General features: G+C 39.0%; 1 protein-coding gene across 1 annotated transcript in view; it reads right to left on the bottom strand.

Moving 5' to 3' along the window:
• The window catches only part of CNTNAP2 (contactin associated protein 2), a 1,268,404-nt gene that overhangs the window by 205,564 nt on the left and 1,039,693 nt on the right, over positions 1 to 23,147 (bottom strand). The window contains exon 14 of the mRNA XM_075142928.1: positions 5,674 to 5,830. Coding sequence (XP_074999029.1) covers positions 5,674 to 5,830 — 157 coding nt within the window. The remainder of the gene's footprint in view (positions 1 to 5,673; positions 5,831 to 23,147) is intronic.

A 23,147-nucleotide genomic window follows, 5' to 3' on the forward strand; every position in this document is an offset into this window, starting at 1 on the left:
CTAACAGCAACCTCAGTAGAGTTTATTCTCTCAAGATTGAGGCAATCTGATTTTGAATGTCAACCACACATTCTTTAATAATATTTTTGTTAGTAAGCAAAACTAACCTTTTTTTATAATCCGACTCACTTACCCCTGAATTAATTTCATTTTGGAAACAAATCATGAATAATTTGGGACTAAGGTTCATTTTGGTAGGATTGCTGTGGGTGAAGATCTTCCCACGTGTTTTTGTTTCTTTATCATGACAAAAATTATTACTTAATATTTTCATTGCAGCAACAACATGGGCTTCTTTTAAGAATCAGGTTCTATTATAGATGATGTGTGCAAATACACATAAATTTGAATTCCATATCTCATATTCCCTGCCAATATCTACTGTTTGGCTTATCTACCATCCAGGCCTGATAATCAACACATTAGGCATGCGCTAAATAGCTCTACAACTTACAGAATGCTCTTTTCTATTTTATTCAGACAGACAAGGTGTTAAGTTGCTCATTGAACTTTTAAAAAGCATTAATATAAAACCCATTCAGATTTAAGGTGTATCAAGCCTACGGTGTAAGCTAGTCCCTGGGAGAAATTATATTGTAACTGAGTCCATAATTAACACAGCTGGTTCTGTACTTATACAAAATTACTCATATACTTGGTAAAAAAATCAAATCAAACACAAAATTTAGGAAGAACAAATATTTCAGGCTGCTTAAAGAGATTGAATTTGTCCCCTGTACCTATCACCATGATACAGTCCTTGACTGGTCACTGATTATTATTTTTTCCAGAGGGCTCCAGCATTATTCAGTACAGGAGGCAAACAATACTCATTTACTGCTCACTATCCTAATTTACTCTCATGCTTCAATGTGTGGACCCCACTTTACATTTAATGTGTATGTCAAATCTTTCTATAAAGACTGCATTTTCTCATTGGATTTTCTATAGTGCTCATTACTACAGTAGACGATTGCTTCATAAATCTACCTATCTTTGCAATACCTCTGTGAAGTGAGTATCTGGCATCATCTCCATTCTACAGATTGAATGTTAAGGATGAAAGATGTTAAGGTTAAAAGCACACATACATTTTTAGGGCTCAATCTGAGATGCCTACAGGCATTTTTTTTGTTGTTTTGGAGGACAGCATTAGATACATTCAGACAGAGTGATCACTTATTCCAGTTGTTGCAGCTGTGAATGTTCAGTATTTCCACAAACTGGACCTCTGGGTTTCCAGTTAGGTACCCGGAAAATTAGGATCAAACTAATGACCACTCTGTGAAGAAATAGCTTATGAAACTTGGCAAGCACCACACAGGAATGTGGCTCCAGAGGCAGAGTTAGAATCCAGCTCTCCAGGGGAGCAATCTCCTGCCTTCGCTACGAGATTGTTCATCAAACTGCAGTTCCTTTCTTTATTTCTAATACAATTTCTAACTTCTACACTAAAAATTGCAGACAATATTCTACTTACACTACATCATTCTGATTCAGCCTGACTCACTCTTCAGTGACTCCCTGATCTCCTTTAAAAAGAGTGCCCTGCACTCAAAACCTGAATCTCTGCACTGAATCTCTCTCTTCTTCTTCACTTTTCCTTCCCATAATTTCCACTCAGCAGACTTCTTTTCCCATTTTACTTCTTCACCTTTTCTAATATAGTTGTTGTTCTAGCTACTGCCTTCTCCCCACTGTCTTCTCCCCCCCCCAAAAAAAAAAAAAAAAAAAGAAAATCAGATATAAACTTTTTCACATTGTCTGGGCAGGAGCAGAAAATAATTGTGGGCATACCACGATCAAATGCAGTGCTCCCAGCTATGGCCAAGATATACAATTACTGCAAAAGCCCCATCTGGCCTCTCAGCCACAGTTTGGCATTTACTCAGCCCTTCTGTTTTAGGGGACTGGAAGTTCTTCTAAAATAAGTTGTGCTGATGAGCTAGGGTGACAGCTGTGGCAAGCCGCTTTGTTTGTCTGCGAGCTGAGACCTGTCTGCTCATCATAAGCTGCAAAGATCCCTGTACTAACAGTAATTTCCACACTGTGCTGGAATACCCATGTAACTATTACAAAGGCTTACTAGTGTCTAAGTCACAATGCCCGGATTTTAGATCTGGAGTTATCTCAGTCAGTCCTTGCTTGGGGATCCTTGCATCATGCTCCCTTCTGTACTGAAGTAATGCTCCCAATATTCCTAAGCTAATACTTTTTCCCCTCTAAGGATGAGAAGATATACTATAGTTTATGCAATAGTTGGAATACGTGAAGTTGTATATGCAAAAGCGAGGTTTGAATGGATGTGATGGATGAATGCTTTCACAGCAACCGGATGCCTCTCTGAGCCTCTCTGCCTCTTCCGGGCTCCCGTTGCTACCACTGGCTGAACCTACCTGCTCTCGGCAATTCTCCAAAAGTGCTGTTGCAGATACTGTGGTCCAAACCAGGAGCTGTTTTGCTGTCACCAGAGTTGAGCACAGACGTGCTGGAGGCCCTGGTTAACATTCTCCCCCTGATAACTGAAGTCAGTGAGGTCTCCTCACCTCTAGAGCTCACTTGCTTTTTAGGTATCAATCAACCTGGCTAGAGAAAATTCCTAACTAGGACTCCTCAAAATAATTCCAAAACCCAAAAGGTATGACTTTGGAATGGGCTAGATTCTGCCAAAAATAAACTGCAAAAATGAATCTTGGACAAAATGTCCTTAAAGACTATAATGAGGCTTTCATTTCTTTTTGTGATTTACACACACCAGAGATTAAAATATAATATCCAGTTGTGTAACTATTTTTCATAAATTGTAGTACAGTAGTTTTCCTGAAAAAAAACCTGATACATATCCAGAGAAATACTGTTCAAATGTCTTCTTGTTTGAAGTTCTGAGTAAACAGTTGTGTATCTATTATGATAGTAATCTTATTTTAGATTTAAAAAAATCTAATAATTATATTAATCTATTTATTAGTAGTTTCCATATAATCTCAGTGTATATAGGGGGCGTAGAGGTTACAGAAGAAGATTATTGAGTCAGTGCTGCTTATTAAATTATCATCCATGACTCTTAGAGAAGCCACAAGAAGAGATCAAAAGTCAATGCTATTTCCCCCATGTATTTCCCCTGGCGTAAAAGAAAACAGTCAACATATGGTACAGAGACGATTATTCATGGATATGCATCCAGTGCCTCAAGCAATGAAAACTGTAAGTGCTCCTAATTCTGCCATTATCGTAATTATTATTACAATATCTTCCTTTTATCGTTACCATTTTGTCACAGAACCAAACCTACCTCCCTCCCGTCACACTGCTCTAGTGCCTATGTTTGAGTCAGAGTCCTCTGACTTTATATTCTTCACTCTCTATATAATTCTTGCTCTGAAGTTTGATTCCTCTGCCTCTAATATTGACCCCTCTATCTCTGTTGTGTTCTATAGTTCACCCGATATCATAGCTAACAGCATACTATCCCAATAATGTCAAAGCTTAGGGTGGCAATGTCTGTGGCAATGTTTGATTTCCCACATCCTAATCTATCGTTTTTGCAGGGCCTGTAAGATTTCCTTTGTTACTTTAATATTGTATTTTTCATACTTCATTCTTGCAGATGACACCAAACTGGGAGGAGTGGCTGATATGCCAGAGGGTCGTGCTGCCATCCAGAGGGACCTTGACAACCTGGAGAAATGGGCTCACAGAGATATCATGAAGTTCAACAAGGAAAAGTGTAAGGTCTTGCACCCGGGGAAAAAGAACCCCATGGGGGCCACCTAGCTGGGAAGCGACTTGGCAGAAAAGGCCCCAGGGGTCCTGGTGGATGCCAAGTTGAACGTAAGCCAGCAATTTGCCCTTGTGGCCAAGAAGGCTAATGGCAACCTGGGCTGCCTTAGGCAAAGTACTGCCAGCAGGTTGAGACAGGTGCTCCTTCCCCTCTACTCAGCACTGGTGAGGCCACACCTGGAGTACTGTGTCCAGTTCTGGGCTCCCCAGTACAAGAGAGACAGGGACATACTGGAGAGAGTCCAGTGAAGAGCCACAAAGATGATTAAGGGACTGGAGCATCTCTCCTATGAAGAGAAGCTGAGAGAGCTGGGACTGTTCAGCCTGGAGAAGAGAAGGCTCAGGGGGATCTCATCACTGTCTATAACTACCTGAAAGGAGGGTGCAAAAAGGATAGAGCCAGGCTCTTTTCAGTGGTGCCCAGTGACAGGACAAGAGGCAATGGGCACAAATTGAAACACAGGAGGTTCTCTCCGAACATCAGGAAACACTTCTTTACTATGAGGGTGACCAAGCACAGGCACAGGTTACCCAGGGAAGCTGCAAAGTCTCCATCCTTGGAGATATTCAAAAGCCATCTAGACACGGTCCTGGGCGACTGTCTCTAGGTGGCCCTGCTTGAGCAGGGAGTTTGGACTAGATGAACTCTGAGGTCCCTTCCAATCTCAACTATTCTGTGATTCTGTGGTTCTGTGATTCTCCCTGCTCTTTTTTTTTTAAATCCCTGACATACCATTAGACTTCTCTAGCTCTATGTTCATTTATAGATGTACAAATTTCTCAATTAACACAAAATGGTTTATGAGCCAGTATTGATTCAATTACCAACAGGTTGCTATTAATGGGAAAAGTGTTCATAAAAGTATGGTTCCAATTGGTCACTGAACATTGCATACCATGTAAAATATGATGCTGCCTGTCATGACAAAAGAGACACAAACGGTTACAGCTTACAAATGAAGCATTCTAAGAGCACAGAGAGGGTCTCACACGAAATGGTGATGAGCTTTACGCAGTAGGTTCATTGTTAGAGTGTTTATGGGGAATATCAGAGATGCAGGTTTAATTCTCTTTTCTGCCTGAAGGGATTTAAACCCACATCAATTACCTCACAGCAGACTGCCCCTGTTACCAGGCTGTAAAATACTCTGGGGTAGGACTTCCTCAGTCCCTCTTTTAAAATTGTTCCACCTGGGATGAATCAATAACTATTTATTAGAGAAGAAACTAGAACCAATTCTCACTGTCTCATCCCAAATGGGCTATAGGTTTGTATTCTCAACCAACAGGCCAATGAATATTTAATTATTTCATGCAAAGTGCAATAGCTTCCTCTGAAATACAGAGCCTCATTCCATAATACCCTTTAAACCTAGTTCTTAACATATTTTTCTCATGAAAGATGGATAATGAGGGTTGGAGTCACTAGATGAGTGATTTCAACGCATATCTCTCACATTCTACAGGCAGATGCAGCAATAGTACTCCAAAAAGGAGAAATTCTGGGGAAAAAAAAAGAAGTTGCAGAGATAAAATTAAATACTGTATTGTAATATAACTGAATATGATGGAGACAAAGTTGCATGGGCAGCCAAAATGTTGGCCTTTCCTATTAGGACTTGACTTTGCAATTTTAGCGTTCTTTTCTATAGCTCAGTTGACTTGAAAACATAAATATACTCCCTATATTTGACAGTCACAGATACTGTGAATAAAATGGAAATGAAGAGATGGGTAGATACTTTGCAGGAGGGATCACAAATATACTATTTTTGCCTTTGTTCTTTGGTAAGAAAGGAAATATATAAACAAAAGACATTCAAAATAATGGCAGTGTTGTAAAAGGTAAGAGATTCTGGTCATTCTCACCCTGCCTTGTTGTAAACCACTCACCATTGCTTATAATCAGCATCACAGTTGCAGTAGTACTTGGGATCAGTACAGTTGCGTTCGATGCCGCAGGCACATTTTTGAATGCCAGGTCCTGATCCGCCCCAATAGTAGTGCTTCTCATTGGCTTTTCCAACCCACCAGGTATATGGATTCCCTTCTGCAAGGAATGAAAATGCAAGGTTATGATGCATCAAAGAGGAAGAGCTCCATAAGGCATTAATTGAGCTCAGATGTTTAATATGCAGATGTTAACAACACATAACTGGACAGCCATCCCGCATTTCTGGCAAACAAATGCATTCATTATTATTGAGCAATTCAAAAGACCTTGCCAGGTAAACAAAACACATTTTCTTTTCTGTATTCACACAATTTATAATGATTGAAGTTAATTAAATATTTTTTATCTTTTATGCTCTTTGTTTAGCTTTTTAATTGTTCTCAGTTTATATAATGAAAATACGTGGGCAGGTTCTGTAATTATTTTCAATTAATTTCAAATTCATATAGTAAACTATCAGATGGATTATTCAATATTTGACCACAAATGCTGCACAAAAAGATGCATTAATTTTCTCTTTTTTTTTTTTTAATAACAGCTTTTAATTGGAAACTAATCTGTTTTCACTGGAAAACAAACATGTTCATCATGCTCTCTCCAGCTGGTCCAAAGCAAAGTGTAAAGAGATATTATCAAACTCCAAAAGCATCTTAACCATTTTTAAAAATGTATAACTTTTTTTTTATTTAATACTTGAGCAAAGGTGATCTGAACTTTGAAATAATCATATTTTTTGGCATTGGGTCTGTAACTTGATATTTTCATATACTGCTCTAAGTTTATTTCTAATGCTTTTGGACTAACTAAGCCTCTTATGTGTAAATAAATAAATAATCCCCTCTCTACTTTAATTTCTAATTTGAAAAAACGCCCTTACTGAAAAGTTTCTTTTTATTCCTCCAGTTCAGCAAGACACTTAAATATAAGCTTAACTTCAACCCATGTGAATATCTCAATCAATCTCAATGTCCTTATCTTAGTGGTTTTTCACATTTAGAAAACATGATTGAACTGAGCCTATAAACATGTTTCTTTGAAATGTTTTTTTCTCTCATCTAATCTGCTGCCGGTATTTTCTCATTAAATCAAACGAAGCTATTTGCATGGAATCACTTATTAATAAATTTTACAGGTAAAATCCTACATAATAGATATTCTACTTTTCATAATTTTCTGTTTGTGCATCTCGCTTAAACATCTCCAAAAAACTACATTCATAATCCTAAAAACAGCCATTTCACAATTAGGTTTGATAATCTAGACTGTAAATCTACTTATCCCAGGCATACGTTTAAAGTAATTCATGCAAAACTCTAAAGAAAATTAAATTCCAGAGATGGAGAGAGCAACCAAATATCTGCACACATGTTAAAAAACCACCAAAACCCGAAAAGACACAGCTCTCTGAAAACACTTGCTTTGTTCAATGCTTTTGAATCATTAAACATCATATAAAATCACACTATTGAAAATACAGTAATGTGAAAAATTTGCGGCGGCTGAAGGTTTTTATTAGATGTTACTATGCTGCACAATATGACCATTCAGCTCTAGTGCTAAAGCAAGGGGTATGGTAATAGCGTGACTTGATCTAGAGTCTAAATTGGTCATTTTAGCTTCTGTGACTCGATTATCATGGAACTAAGTGCTGTGAGTTAGAAGAGTGTGCCATGTAATGCTGCAGCAGCATTTCCAACCTGCAATACAATCTATCAGATATGAGAGTACGTAGCCCTGGTTTCCAAAAGATTATTTAATAAGCATGTAAGGGTAAGTTATCTTTCCACAGTGAATGACAGAATCACTTTTATTGATGCAGGATCCAACTACAGCATTAATGATATTTGAAGCTCCCATTGTATTTTTTATTTTTTTTTTCCTCTCATCTTTGAAGTTAGTTTTTATGCTGTAGTGGAAATACTGTAGTTTTGACTGTTAGTCAAAATTCTCTTTGTTTACACCCTTCCTGTCAAGCAAAGGATTGCACGATTCAGTCAGCAAGCACTTCACTGGGAAGCAAAACTGCTAATTAAAGCACCAGAAGAAAATAAATTACTTAGAATTGTCAAAAAGAGGATTAAAAATTCAGAAACAGGTAGAAATGATTTAAACAGATGAAAGTGATAGCAGAATTACAGACTACAGTCATGGGTGTCACAGACCACTATGACAGACACAAACAGGGCATGTTTTAACTCATTTAAATGACAAATGGCATACAGTTTCAAACCCAGAATGTATTCTAGCGTAGACAGAGCCATTTTTCACATCTATTGTTTTCAGTGTGCATATATACTAGCTAGGCATCTGGCCCCATTTGGATGCATGCTTCTTCATTCTGAAGAAAAGACTACCTGCAGGCTTAGGAACGCAAATGAATTTAGGAAGATACTAACATCCATGATTAAATTTCCAGAAAGGTCAAGGAGGGAACATATGATTTTATGGGGTTTGCGTTCAGCACGTATTCTGCCAGCCATCCCCACAACCACTAATTCCAGCACTGCCCTTCTGGACACCACCAACAGTCTGTAATTGCCTAGCATACTGTGCTAGGGCTTGCAATAGAGGGGCTCTTAGTAGACAGCTCTCATTAGCTGGCTACCATGCAGTCGGGCAGACTTTCCATTAGGACATAACCTCATGCACTGGAATAGAATGAGCCTCACACCAGACCGCCCTGCACCACAGTGGTCCGTAGAAGAGGCTCTGGAGCTCCTTGATAGTCTATGGTTAATAAAAGAAAAAGGTGGGAAGACACTGTTGTGTCCCATCGCGCTGTGGCAGCCAAACGAGAACAGCCCTTTGAGGCCATCCTGCTTCACGTCAACCAAGAAAAAGAAGAGCAGCATTTTGTCTAGAGTTCATAAGCTCCAAATCAGGAATGCTATGCAGATATATTGCAGACACCACTATAACTGGGCATAACAAATAGTAAAACCCTGCACTGGAGAGACTAAAAGAACGATAGACAAGAAAGGCTCAAAGGGAGAAGGATGTATCATGCATGTAAAAAAATATTTAGAAATAGGATCTTCCCCTCTCACATTTCACCCTGTTTTGTAGCTCTATAGTCTCCTTTTGAGGATGTGAATCCTTCTGCTTCAGAGTCCTTTGCTTATTTTTTCTGCTTTGGAAGCTGTTGGGAAGGGCTGATCCAAGTAGAAGTAGTAGTGCACTCCAACATGAAGACTGATCATTAATGGATATAATTCTAAGCATCAGACTATTTTATCATACATGATTATTCTGCTAAAATATCAATATTATTGGTCTTATGGCATTAAAAGTATATCAATTCAGTTTAAGGACAAAAAACAGTAGAGGGAAAAGTTATATATAAAAGTTGTCAAGTGTATTGCGATGAGAAGTAATACCAGAAGATATGTCTTCTGGTTTTGAAGTTATCTTTTCTTAACATAGGAACAAATTTTGAGTCATGGGATAGCTTTTTTGTTGCTATCATTGACTGACTGCTTTTTCCCCCAAGCTTTTGTGGACAGATAGCATCATGAGAAGAAAGAGCAAGAGAGATACCCTGTGCCTGCCCTGGGATTTTGGTTAGAATCAAGTCTTGATGCGGAACTGCTCCTTGGGCACAAAACAGCTCTCCTTCGAGGGCCGCTGTAGGAAGCATTTATGTGTACTAAGTTATGACCAGGATGCCTTTCCATTTTTCTTCTTGAAGAGAAGCCACTTGCAAGGTGTTGTGTGTTTATTAATCTGTCACTTAGCAGAAAAGTAATGATGGTATCAGAGTAAGATGTGGGTACCAAGAAAATGGACAAAGATATCTAGCTTTTAGGAGGTTCGTTAACCTTACAGACAAAGTTAATAGCTGTGGTGTGAGAACAGTCTTCTAAGGGCAAAATGGATGATCTTATTTTAATGGGGCATGTGGACATAGGAGCATGGCCAGAACATCAGATTCAAACCATATTTTTAGTGATTCGGCTCAGTCGCTCTCTCACACACACACAAAAAAGTCTTTAACATTTACATGCAATACAGTTAACAATGGTTGCAATGGTTTTGCAGTGCTGGACTTTGACTAAAATTAATGCAAAATATGAGTTCCTATTTAAATCCATGTACAATGTTAGCCCAGATTTGCAGTTATTAAATCAAAGTATGTAAAGAATCTGGTAAGCAGTGTTTTCCATCAAGAGGTGTTCCCCTTCAACGGAATATTCAGAAAAACATAAAGGACTAAGGGAACTTCTTTGTATTCTCACAGGTCTTTCAGTGTCATAAAAAAGCGATTCCTTTTTCATCTCATAAATATATTATTGCATGAACCACTTCATTTAATATAAAAACATACCAAACCAAAGTTAACGTAGTATGAACAGAACTCTTAACAGTCAATAATATATTTATTTCTAATGTAGCCAGTCTCAAAATGCATAACTTTTGAAAGCGCACTTTATATTCTACTGAGCACTTAATAAAACCAATTGGGTTTATTATTTTTAAATGCAATTGATTGATAAAAATGGCGTTACTTTCAACATTTTAGGGCTGTTGTTTCAAAGCTGTTCAGTACCAGTAAGAAGCCGCAATACCAAGAGAACTCAGATTAGGGAACTGAATAATGTGGATAGATGCTCCATGATGTTCTGCATTCAGTAGGCTCCATCTATAATACAGCCTTCAGAGGGCTGATGACTGTAGTTCTTATTTGTAAACTACCTGGAGAAGCTAAACGCTTCTCTTTCATTCACCATCTCCTCCCCGTAGCAAATTTTCCTCCAGTGTCTTCATTTTTCCGTCATTAAAAGACAGCACTTTTTGCCACAAGGATCTGCAAAGCCTGGCTGACTCCCACGGCTACTGAAGGAAGACTGGAAATGTGTTGTTTCTGCTGAAAGGGAGGAGGCTGTTCTCCACTCCAGCAATTACTCTTACGCACCTTTTCCCACTTCTGGAAACCAAGGAGCAACAGCGGTGACTATCCAAGGGTCTTCCCTTGGTTCTCTGTCCCAGCTCTTTCCCATTCCTAGCACTTTATTTTGGGAAGAATAGCAACAGAAATTAATATTGGCAGCACTGCTAAGAACATGGCCTGTCTTGCCCCGAGTTCTGTGCCTGACAGGGGCAATGGGAGGCAATATTTAGAGAAAAGATCGGAGTTTGGCTATTACTTGTGGTTGATTACCTTTGCATTCCCTCAGCAGCAGTTCACTGCGTTAAGGATGCCAGAGGGTATATTTCTGCCTATTCCTGTTAGTGTCTGTTTATAGATCCACTGCCCATGAATTTGCCTAATTCCTTTCTGAACCTGTATATTCCATCTGCATCTGCAGCCTCTTGTGGTGAATCAAAGCGAGCTACAACTTGCTCTGGATAAGGTTTATCCTGCTTCTGCCTGTCAGGAAATTTTTGTGACCTCTATCTGGTCCTTAAAATCAAAAGGAATGGCTTATAAAGAAAAGCTAGGAACACTTTCAAACTGAAGCCAATGGCTCAGAACCTTTGAAAAACAAGACCGGTGAAAACTGCTCCTTGGGGACCCTGCCTAACTTTAACGACCACATTTAGCTGATCCCCTGCAAGCAATTAGGTGTTAATTTACTGGCCTGGATAGCTTTGAATTTAAACTTTTCTTTTTTTTGAATTCCAGTTTTCCGTTAATATTACAGATTCACTAATAAATACAACAATCACATTATGTGTGACATAATGTCAACAACAATCACATTATGTGTATAATTGTTATTATTTTCAGAAAAGATTCTTTTGTTCACTTCTTCACTTCTTTGTTAATGGAACAGATTAAAACAGCACAGGTTCAATTAATTGCCCAGTTCTTGTTATTGGCAGAATAGGCCTAAAGATATCTTTCAAAAATGTACTACAATTTTGGAAGCCTAAATTAATCATAGGTAGAAATGAAAGCTATTTCCCAGCAATAATATACGATGACGAAATTAAAGACAAAACTTCAAAAAAAGTCCATCTGCACATGTGGAAAGGCAGGTATAATTCTTCTATTTTTGAATGAAATACATTCTTTACATGTGCATTTTTCATTAAGCTACATTATAACATAGAGTACCTTTAGCCTCACACAAAGGTAACTTGATTTTAGGTCATGGTTCATTAAAGCCCGTGCAGGAATTCTATCTGACATTGCATTGAAGAAACAGGCACTGAAAGAATAATTTTGTCACTGTTTGAAAAGTTCAGCATGCTAATATGGCTGCGCGCTTCACGGCTTTCACCTTGCTTCTTATTGCCATCTTTTTTCCTTACACCATCAGCAGTATCCAGTCCACTCAGGTCGAATCATTTTTATGAACATTGTGAGCCATTTATCTCAGCTTTTGAAGACTTAGTATTTGGAAAAAATAAGCAAATGTGGTTTGATGTCACTCATGCATTAAGTACATCCACATGCTCCAATTTAGGATTCTTAAAGTCAAGCGTGTCAAAGCTGGGTAGGCTTTGCTGACCTAGTTTATTTTGTGCTGATTTTATTTTGCTCATCTTTATGATCAGGTATATGCTTAGGACCAATATGAAGCTGATTAGACACTTTGCAGGTTCGCTGCCCCTGCCTCGTGTCTCAGAAACTCCCACCGAGGCCGAACGTGCAGCTGCTGAGGAGTTTCATGGCAACAGCAGACACCACGAACTGAAGATGCCCAACTGTAGAGCAGGCTCTGCTCCCGCTTGCACCCCAGGTGATTGTGAGCAAGCTGTGTCAGTTTAAGTGATCATCCGGAAGGCCGAATTATTTGAAACTGAGAGAACAGAGCTGAGAGAAGAGTTTGGCTGGCTGGTCTCATTTCCAGATTTCAGTGAAAGTACCTGTACAGAAAGTGACTTCTTAAGTGAACTTTCTAAGATAAAATGACAATTCATATATAATATCTCTATGTGATAGTATTGAGGTTGTTTTTCTTTTAATTAATATTTTTTCGATTTTCCATTTTTTCGGTAATACTTCTTGCTCTTTATTGCGTTGTGCAATATATACATATGAATTTAATATGACATTTTTAAGTGAAGTAAATTCTTATGTTGTTATCGTCATTTTGTTAACTGAAAAATCATTTTTCTTTGCAGTCAATTAGGAAAGATATAAGGAGTGCTTAGTATTTATGAAAAGAGATTGCATCAGCGGTCATCATTCTACTAATGACTAAGAGTTAGATTAGTCAAACCCTCATGGCAACACAAGTGGGGCTTTTGAGCACATGGGAAACTTGGGGCAGAAAATAGAGATTCAAAACCAAACCAACGAAAGGAAAACAATGAAAAAGAACCATTGGCCACTTCAGAAAACTAGGACTACCTAATTTATAGCTGCTTGTGAGTTTAATGGAAATATGACCTGAAACTTTTAGTTTGTTATTTATGATAACTTCCATTCTGTAGGTACTTGTGTCTGTTTTAGTTCTTTTTTCATGGTGCTGGTATCCAATAAATTATTATTTTTTTCTTTTTTCTTTTACTATGACTAGCCTGGAGCATTTGTTTTCTTTATAAGCTCACTGAGGCAGTTGGTCTATTTGACAGTGCTCTTTATTTGCAAAAGCTGTGTAAACTGTGTGAAAATTTAAGATTTAAAGCCTGCTCAGAAACAGAACCCTGAAGTATGTAATTTCTCAGCCTGCTTGTTAATAAAAGAATTGATATGACTTGATGCCTAAATTCATCGCCAAGGATTTTAATGCAACAATACTTAGAAAGAGTGGGGTTTTTTTTCCTTTTTAAGATATTCAGAATTATGTCATACTTCAAAAGTAATCTATAAATGAAAAATGTTGTTAAGATTTTAATAGAAAATGAAGATAAATATTGGAAAATACTTGTGAAAAGCATAGAGAATACTGCTGATGATTTTACCTTGAAATATTCAAAAGAACATTTTCAATTAATTTTGTCCTAAATCTCAGTAAAGTTAATATAACACACTCTATTCACTGTTTTCTTAAGAGCATCTAGGAATTAATTGCTCTCCTTTTCCTACACAGCCATAAAGTAGTGCATTTTGCAGTGGAGGCAAGGATAACCATCTCCATAACCCAAACTAGAAGAACTTCCATGACCTTCAGTATCAGGAACTAGAATCAGACGTTTAGGTGCCCAGCCAGGAGCCCTGGTTCTCCCACATATGCTGAAAGAGAAGACTCCTGCAATCAGTCCTCACCATACTTCTTAGGCTTCGATTATGTTTCAGTACGTAAAGACTGGCCTAACTGAGAAGAGCCTAAATTTTCTCATCTATGTCCAGTAAAGACAGAGAAGAAGGGAACCTATTCAAGTGCTTGAGAAACAAAATTATTGCCTGCTTACTGCGTTCATGCCTCACGCTGATGGTCACTGTCGTGTTCTTCAGTGCATGAAAGGGTTCTCATGTGCCCATATATTTGCCTCATAATTTTTCAGAGAACATATTTCATATATGTATATCTTAATTTCAAAATATAAAGCAGCAAATACAGAATCTTATCCTAGATACTAGACATTTGGTTAAAGCATCTTTTCAGTAAGGCAACAGGTACTCCTGGTTATTGAGTAGCAGTCTGCTTTTTTATTCCAGTATCACAAGTGCTTCTTAAAATTTCATTGCCTGGATCCACAAAAATGTAGGCAAAGATGACTTTTCTTTCAGAATTAGCAACCTATAAAAAAGATCAGGAGGGAGAACCGTCATGTTGGTGTCCAATGGCATCTTATGAAAAAGCTGTCTGACAGCTTTATTTTGCCATTGGAGAGATTTACTGTTCACCCCAGCTCATGAAAAGCTAGTACAGCACAAATGATTTTTCCCCTTGTCAAGAGTCGTATTCCAAGCTGCAGCACTACTAACCAAGCCTGACTTGTTATTTTTCTTGGAATCAAGTCTCAGTGGTGAGATTTAGCTGGGGAAAGCAGCTGTCAGATGTCCTTGTATGCTACTATTTGCTGGGTTTTGAAGTGAATTCATTATAAAATCACCACAGTCTCTACTATCCTTAACATCACAGTGTGCCAGACGTGCTGGTGTTACAATTAATTGTGTACTGTAAATTCACTGGATCATTTAAGGCCAAAGAACAGTGTCTTTGCTTAAGGTAATGTTAAGGGGAAAAGGAAAAGTAAGTACTTTTAAACAACAAAATGTCATTCAAGGGATAAAAAGAACATTTACATACATAAGAATTCTACAAAAAGAGTTCACTACAGTTTTTACTATGTGTGCTGAAACAATGGGCTTATAATGTTTGTTCTGGGAGGAGGACATGCAGGATGTCTAAGTCAGAGTTAGAAAGTGTAATTGCAGAATGAATAGGCTTTTCACAGCTAGCACTACCCCAGGAAGCTCAGGTGGCAGCAACAGCAAAGCTGGGAAAGTCTCGATACGAGCTTACAACTCACCCTGAAGTTTGCCCAGCCAGGTCATGAAAAAATGCACATTTCCATGTCACGGTCCTGCAACGAACATTCTAACAATAAATCAAAGGATTCCATGATTTTGCTAAAGTGGGGAATGTTTTTTTATGATCAGTTGATAAAGCTATCTCTACCCAACCTCGACAGACAGGTGAACAGCTTACACACATGCGCGCACCCATTACCACTGACACTTTGCAGGTTAATGCAGCTAAAGCCCCTGAATTATTTAACTTCTTAAAAAGGACATTAAAAAGCCCAGAAACTCACTGATGATATTTCAACAATAAGGGGATGCATTTTGAAGTTTTCTGTAGCGAAACCTCATCTTACAGCAGAGATCCATTGGGAAGATTTCTGAAATTGTGGTAATTAGCACAACGATTACTCTTTTAGTATTATGAATTATAGGGGACTGTAAGATCAAACTCAAATTAGTATACTAGACTGACTCATTTAAGCTGGCATTCAATACATTATGTGGAAACAGGGCAAATGCAAAAATAAGTTCTGTAAAAAGTTCAGTCAATGATACTGGTATCACAGAATTGCCTGCTGTGATCACATTTTTAGATGAATTCCCTCACTGTTAATATAAAATGAAGACAATCAAAACATTCCTTAAATAAATTTAAAATAGTCAAATAATTCTTGGGATCTGGCTTCGCCCACACACACAGGAGTGCCTTTAACCTATACAGAGAAGAAAACAGATAACATTCTCATGTGTACCTACATCATTCAGCACAGAGTGTCTTGCTGGTCCATTTTATCTGATTTGCAGTAATAACAGCCTACATGGAACTAAATATGACAACTCCTTAAGAGTTGATGCCATTATTTTGCGAACAAATGAACTAAAACTAACAAGATCCCAAGGTAAATTAAGCTACACTCCGGGTGAGCAGAACTGATGAAAGCTTTTTCTGCAAGCGGGCTTTCCTCAGAGGTCCCATACCTCTGAAGCATTTCTCCTTTCAAACTGTTGCTCCCTGCCCCCAAGCACAACCCAGCAGTAGTTTAAGTTGAAAGAAAAAAAAACATTATAAAAGCCAGAAGGACTTCAGGCTTCTCTCCACCCATGAGAACTTAGTATCTGGCACTTCATATGGAACATGGACCGTGGCACAATTGGAAATTGGTTTCGGGGAGCACAGGGGTTTTCTTTTGTTGCCGAGACTGCTGCAGCAGCTGCTGCTGCTGTCAATTTTCTTTCCCCACTGACCCTTGAGGAACCTCAAAACAAGCAGCTTTACTTCTTCCTTCCCATTGTGCCTCCACTGCTGCATTGAGAACCATGAATTCTTGATAACAACACTGATACTCCTAGGGCAGATCTGTCTCAGCCAATGTGTCTCTTTTTTTTTTTTTTTTTTTTTTTAAATTACACAGCGTGCATGCACAGTTCTGAAGCCACAACTAGCACTAACATATGAACACAGATATTAGCCTGTTTGCATGGTAGCCACACTGCTCCCAAACCGCCCACCATTCCAAATCTGGAAGGTATCCGATCCTTTGGAAATAAAAATGACACAAAACACGTATTATTATGACTTGTAATGTGCTGTGTTCCATACAATACAATGGATTTCAAATGAGGAAAAAATGACCAGATGAGCCTCAGCACTGAGGCTTACAGCAGGCTGACTATTGAGCATATTCAAATTGAAATAAAGGAAGCTACACTACACAAAACCCAGCATTTTGGGACCTATAAAGATTAAAGCCGGAGGTCGAAAACCAAGCCATCTGTTAAGCAAGGGCTATTTGAGACAGAAATGGGACGTGTAAAAGAATAACACTCCCAAGCAAGCCCTCCTGTCAGAATGCGTTTTCATCCTTTTCAAGTTTCTACAGTCCAAACCCTTTCATCTCCCAAGGCTTCTGCTGTTTGAGATTAACCTGTAAATTATTACAGACTATCATAGTCTCTTATTAAAAATCAGACAAATGTATGAATAATCTTTTAAAGGGTATACTTAGTACACACAGATTTTAGAAGCTGTATGAGACATCAATAATGATGATGTTGGTACAGAGAAGTCTAAACAAATACAAATTTCAGTGTGAAAGGGGACAAGCAGGAAAGTGGGGTAATTGACTTCAGATGTGTGATGTGTTATCTTCAGCTCAACCTGGAGAAAACTGTCTTTGAATCCAATGTTGGGATATGAAATGAAAATAATCAGAGCCCTTCCTAGCTGATCATTTGTCACACTTGACGATGGGCTTGTGTTTTGCCATTTAGATGATTTCTCTTCTAGGTCAGGTTGGGTCTTATGGCTACTATAAGAACCATGTCTCTATTGATTTCTGGGAAACAGACACACATATTGATCGGGACTGACAACTGGAAAGGTGAGGTGATGGGTTTTACATTGTCAAGCTACCACCTCCTACAGTCTGAGCCCAGGGCCCTCTTTTTCCTTGCTGAAGCTTGTTTCATCAGTCCATTCAAGCACATTAATTCTCACACGTGGGCTTCAGATTTCTCTATGGGAAAATAGAAATTGGCTAATGACGCACTTTATTGAAGACCTAATAAGATGTTATGATAATCTCTTATTCTATGAATTGAAATGGCGTTTCTTAACTATCATTATATACTCACAGGGCAGAGGAATTACTCTGATGAAGTGTATGGAGTACTAGTTGCAATATTAACAGTAGAAACAGAACTCCAATTTCACTGGCTGCTGCAAAAGTTGATTTTAAAATCCTACATTACCGCACTGACATGAAGAATGATTTCCCCTGCTTTGTATGACAGAGTTTAAGTCCCACACTCTAGAGAGAGAATGACAAAATGGTGAAGATAACAACATCAACAGTTTTTCCCTTGGTCAATTCTTTGGACTCCTTTCGCTCTGGCATGCAGTTTTCTCAGGACCAGGGGTTTACCTCCTTGTCTGCAAGGCCAACTTGCCAAGACAGCTCTTTGAGAAGCCTCAGCTGACTCTGAAGCTTCTCCAGAAAAAGCTGGAGGAAGCTTCAGCAGAGACTTCCCCCCAAACAGCTCTGCCAGGAAGCCTCACTGGGGACTCCCTGCTTTCCTTGGGAGCTCCTTTGAGGATAATGCTCTCCAGCACGTTCCCACCTGCGCGACATTGCAGCTGCATTGCAGCCATGGACCCCTCTGATTTGGACCCAGGCCCAATGTTACTGCCTTCCTGGCCTGACCTTGCACCTGTCTTGTCACCATGGATTTGCCAGGTGATTGCTGGTCTTTTTCTGAACCTGGAAATTGTCTCCGGACCTGATCCTGACCATGACTTGATATGGAAATGCCTTTTTCAAATACCGGTATTAATGAGAACAAACTGGATGACCCTTGATTCACACAATATGGAAGGAATTTACATTGGGAGAAGTGTTTTGAATGTTTTGAACTGGGTACAGCAAATACTTTTTCTCCAGTTAATGAGTGTCTCTCATGTACAAAGTCCATAATCTGGGCATACTCCTGTACTTAGTATTTTTACATTGTCCTCTACATCAAATATATCTTTTCTTAATCTACCTACCAAGATAACTGTGGTCAGTTCTTTTTAGAGCTACTGTTATCTTCTGAACAATGAGTATACATGTGTTTACAGAAAACATATCTCAACAAACAGCATTTTAATGCATTTTCTAATTTGGCTGAGGAAAAAAGAATAAAAGATTAAGTGAAGTTTTAATCAAGAGATTCATACAATGCAAATCTGATATGGGCGCTCACTAAATGGATATAAAAGCAATAGATGAATCTCAAAATAGAATTGTAAACAGAAAACCATCATTGATCAAGCTGTAAACAACATGAAGTAAGAAAAAATGTCAAGTATCACAGAGGAGGAATTACAGATACAGACAGACAAAGCTGGATCACTTCATAAGCTCAGCATTAAGCAAACTATGTGGACAAAGAAAGGTCAAATACTTGGAAACAAAGAATTCAAACCATACCCTTAAGGTGGGGACAGCAGGCTTGTCCATGAAAGCAACAATTCTTAACAGGGTTTTAACACAAACTCCTCTGTGGGACTGGAAGAGTATGAAAACTCCACAGATCATTCACAGATAATCCATTCTTTGTTAAAAAAAACACACAAACAAATCCACTCCACCCAAAACAGACAGCAACAAACCTGAAACTGATACTGTGTAATGTATTTTTTAATGTATTTGGCCTGCTAGCTGACTGTCAATGAAACAGCATGTACACCTCTTCTTGCTACGAAGAAAACTGAAAAATGAAAGGAGATTCAAAATAATGGACTGAAAAAGCTGGTTTAGAATGAGCATTTTGAAGGGCCTGAATCTTTAGTTTATCATACAGAGCCCTTCTCAACTTGTGAGTCCAAAGCATTTTGCAAACAGGCTGTCCTGCCGAATCCTAGTTATCACATGAGGGCTCTCTCACAGCGACCAGGTTCCATGAGGCCCAGAGCACTGCCAGCTCTGGAAGTGATGTTTGGTATAAGAGTTTGAAAACCCTGGAGTAAAACGGTAAAAAGCAAACTTGGTTACACTCTCTAAATACCTAGAGGGAAAGCAGAAATTTCAAAAGTTATTATGAAATTTCTCACTGTAGCAGGCAAAGCGTAAAATCAACCCACCAGTGGAAGATGAAGCCAGGCAATTTTAAGCTAGAAATAAAGTTCAGTGAAGTTCATTAACCTTTTGCACAATACACTGAGAGTTATGTTAGATTCTTTACCACTAAAAATTTGTATAGTGAAAAAAAAGATTTTTTCTAAAATATGCTCTATATAAACAGAAAATGCTATGCATGTTTTAAATAGGAGGTCAGATTAAATGATTGTAAATTCCCTTCTGGCTTTATAATCTGCTTTGCAAATAAAACAAAAGATATTGGTTACCCTTGAAAACTACTTGGAAGCTTTAGTGATTGAGAACGTGACTGATTTTCCACTTGTACTTGCTATGTAATTTATAAGATGGATACCCCATCATTTCTCTGCAAACAGCACTGGATTCTTGTTTGCTTTTGGATGTGGATCTCAGGGCTGCTATTTTCGTGCTATGCCATGTTACTGGAGTTCTGCCTCTGAGAGGCTCCTTTTCTTCTCATGTGTCACCATCATAATTTTATCGCTGTCCAGTGAACATACATGCTCCAACAATACATGCCACTGCCAAGCCATGCAGCTGCACAAAGCCTCTCCTCAGCCTGCTTAGGTTGCATCTACCCATCAATTCCTGGTCAAAATTTGCTTCCTCCATTAGTCCCAGAGAAACAGAATAATTTAGTGCGGAAGGGACATCTGGAGGTCATTTACTCCAAACAGCTGCTCAAAGCAGCGCTAACTTCAAACTCAGATCACCGCATTCAGAGACTTGAAAAATCTCCAGAGATTCCACAGCCTTTCCTGCAATGGCTAACTACTCTCACTGTGAAGTATTTTTTCCTTATGATCAGCTGGAATTTCCTCCACTGTAATTTGCTCCCACTGCCTCCTAGATTTGCCCCACTGCCCACCCCTGATAGTGATCCCTGAGGAGCACCACTGACCACCAGGTGGACTCTGAACCACTGACTGTCATTCTGTGGGCCAGTTTTCCACTCACCTCGTAGACCAAAAGCCTGATGATTTTCAGGCAAAGACGACTGGTATGACATTAGTCTCCTTTTTTGGTTTCAGATATTTACAACTGATCTGACAGATTCCTTGGTGTTTTAAGAGTTCTAGGTTTTCACATGCAACCTTTTCTCTCGTTTTACTTTACTTCTTCTGTTTGGAATTAATTCTATAAATCCGATTAGATTAGAATGTACATGTAACTCTCAAATTTATGTTAAGTGAGTGCCTTTTTCCAGTCTGTTTTTCCTACAGTGAAATGATTTAACCAAGATTTTTAAGTGACTCATGTTATTATCAAGGTTTTGAAGTTTTTTATTAATATGAACTCAGATAGACCTACTGGTGTCTAGCTTTTAACTGTCCATCTGCACTAAAAGTCTGAGAAAAGGCCACTAGAATTATTTTTAAGAGCCTTTACAGGATTTACAGTAACTGAAGTTTTTTTTCAGATATTTGTGCTATACAAATAAAGACACTTAGCATTCACTTGAACTTGTTATCTATTTCACCTTGATATTAATGGAAATATTTTTAGAAATATGCTCAATTTGTGCTAAATGAATTTGGACCCGCAGGAATCTGTATTGGGACCGGTACTGTTTACTGTTTTCATCAGTGACATAGACACTGATCGAGTGCGTCCTCAGCAAGTTTGCAGATGACACTATCTGAGTGGTGCTGTCGACACGCCTGAGGGACGGGATGCCATCCAGAGGGACCTGGGCAAGCTTGAGAAGTGGGGCCGTATGAACCTCATGAGGTTCAACAAGGCCAAGTGCAGGGTCCTGCACCTGGTATCAATACAGGCTGGGGGATGAAGGGATGGAGGGCAGCCCTGCCGAGAAGGACTTGGGGGTACTGGTGGATGAAAAGCTGCACATGAGCCAACAATGGCCAACCGTATCCTGGACTGCATCAAAAGAAGCGTGGCCAGCAGGTCGAGGGAGGTGATTCTGGCCCTCTACTCCACTCTGGTGAGACCCCACCTGCAGTACTGTGTCCAGCTCTGGAGTCCTTAGCACAAGAAAGACACGGACCTGTTGGAGTGGGTCCAGAGGAGGGCCACAAAAATGATCAGGGGGATGGAATGCCTCTCCTATGAAGAAAGGCTGAGAGAGTTGAGGTTATTCAGCCTGGAGAAGAGAAAGCTTCGGGGAGACCTTACTACAGCCTTTCAGTACTTAAAGGAGGCTTATAAGAAAGATGGAGGCAAACTTCTTAGCAGGGCCTGTTGCGTAGGACAAGGGGGAATGGTTTTAAACTAAAAGAGGGTAGATTTAGACTAGATATAAGGAGGAAATTTTTTACAATGAGGCTGGTGAAACACTGGAACAGGTTGCCCACAGAGGTGGTAGATGCCCCATCCTTGGAAATATTCAAGGTCAGGTTGGACGGGGCTCTGAGCAACCTGATCTAATTGAAGATATCCCTGCCCTGTCCCTCCTCTCCCAGCAGGGGAGTTGGACTAGATGACCTTTAAAGGTCCCTTCCAATCCAAACTATTCTATGATTCTATGATAAATAGTACAGAGACTTGATATTTCTATGCCTGGGTCACATAAGATGATCTCTGAATTAGATGCACTTGCAATTGTATCCACAGAATTGCTGTTTACGCTATAATTAGGCTACAACGTATCCCATTCCACCACAAACAAGGGTGCAATTTGAAAGAAGTTTTAATATCTTGGACCGACTGTGCACAATTTACTGCTAGTTTGTAGGCAGTGATTGACCTTTAGAGAGAAACTGGAAAAAAGCTATATTGATGGCCAGAAATAAACACTAAAACCAACTGTATAGTGTGGACTTACTGGGTGAGGTCCAAAAGGATCTGCAAGCTGCAAGCCTGTTAATGAGCAACTTATAAAACTGATTGCATGTTCTGTATTAAATGTATGTTTTATTTATGACTTACTGTGTTCACCTGTGTCTTATCAGCAATGACCATGCCCCCAGCTGCTCTCTCTTCTTCATGTCTTTAACTCTGCTAGTCTCTGGAAAAAATAGAGGTATTGTATAATCTGACCTAACAGAACTGGCAGCTGTGAGTCTGCCATTTATTGATGGATGATCTGCAGCAAATTACTGCCAGGGAATCCTGCCTTCAGACTGGATGTATTTCTTTCAGAAAGAGAAACAGACTGGAGGATGGGCATGGAGTGAAGCAGTAAAAAGCTGTTTTGCATCATAATGCAGAATTTTTCAGTTATTCCCAAGAAATAACACATTACTCCAGCACTCCAGTGCTTCTCCAGCTGTGAATCACACACTCTTCTTGAGATAGTTGAAGCTGAGTATGAAGCAGAATACACTTTTATCTGTGAGCTATCCTGTGATAAGGCATGAAGAGACAATAATTGTGAACGAGCTGGAAGCTAAACTCATCAAGGAGAACTTTATTTGCCATTTTGTATATAATCCATTACAAACTGCTG

The sequence above is a fragment of the Calonectris borealis genome, chromosome 2, assembly GCF_964195595.1.
Source record: "Calonectris borealis chromosome 2, bCalBor7.hap1.2, whole genome shotgun sequence".
Taxonomy (NCBI): Eukaryota; Metazoa; Chordata; class Aves; order Procellariiformes; family Procellariidae; genus Calonectris; species Calonectris borealis.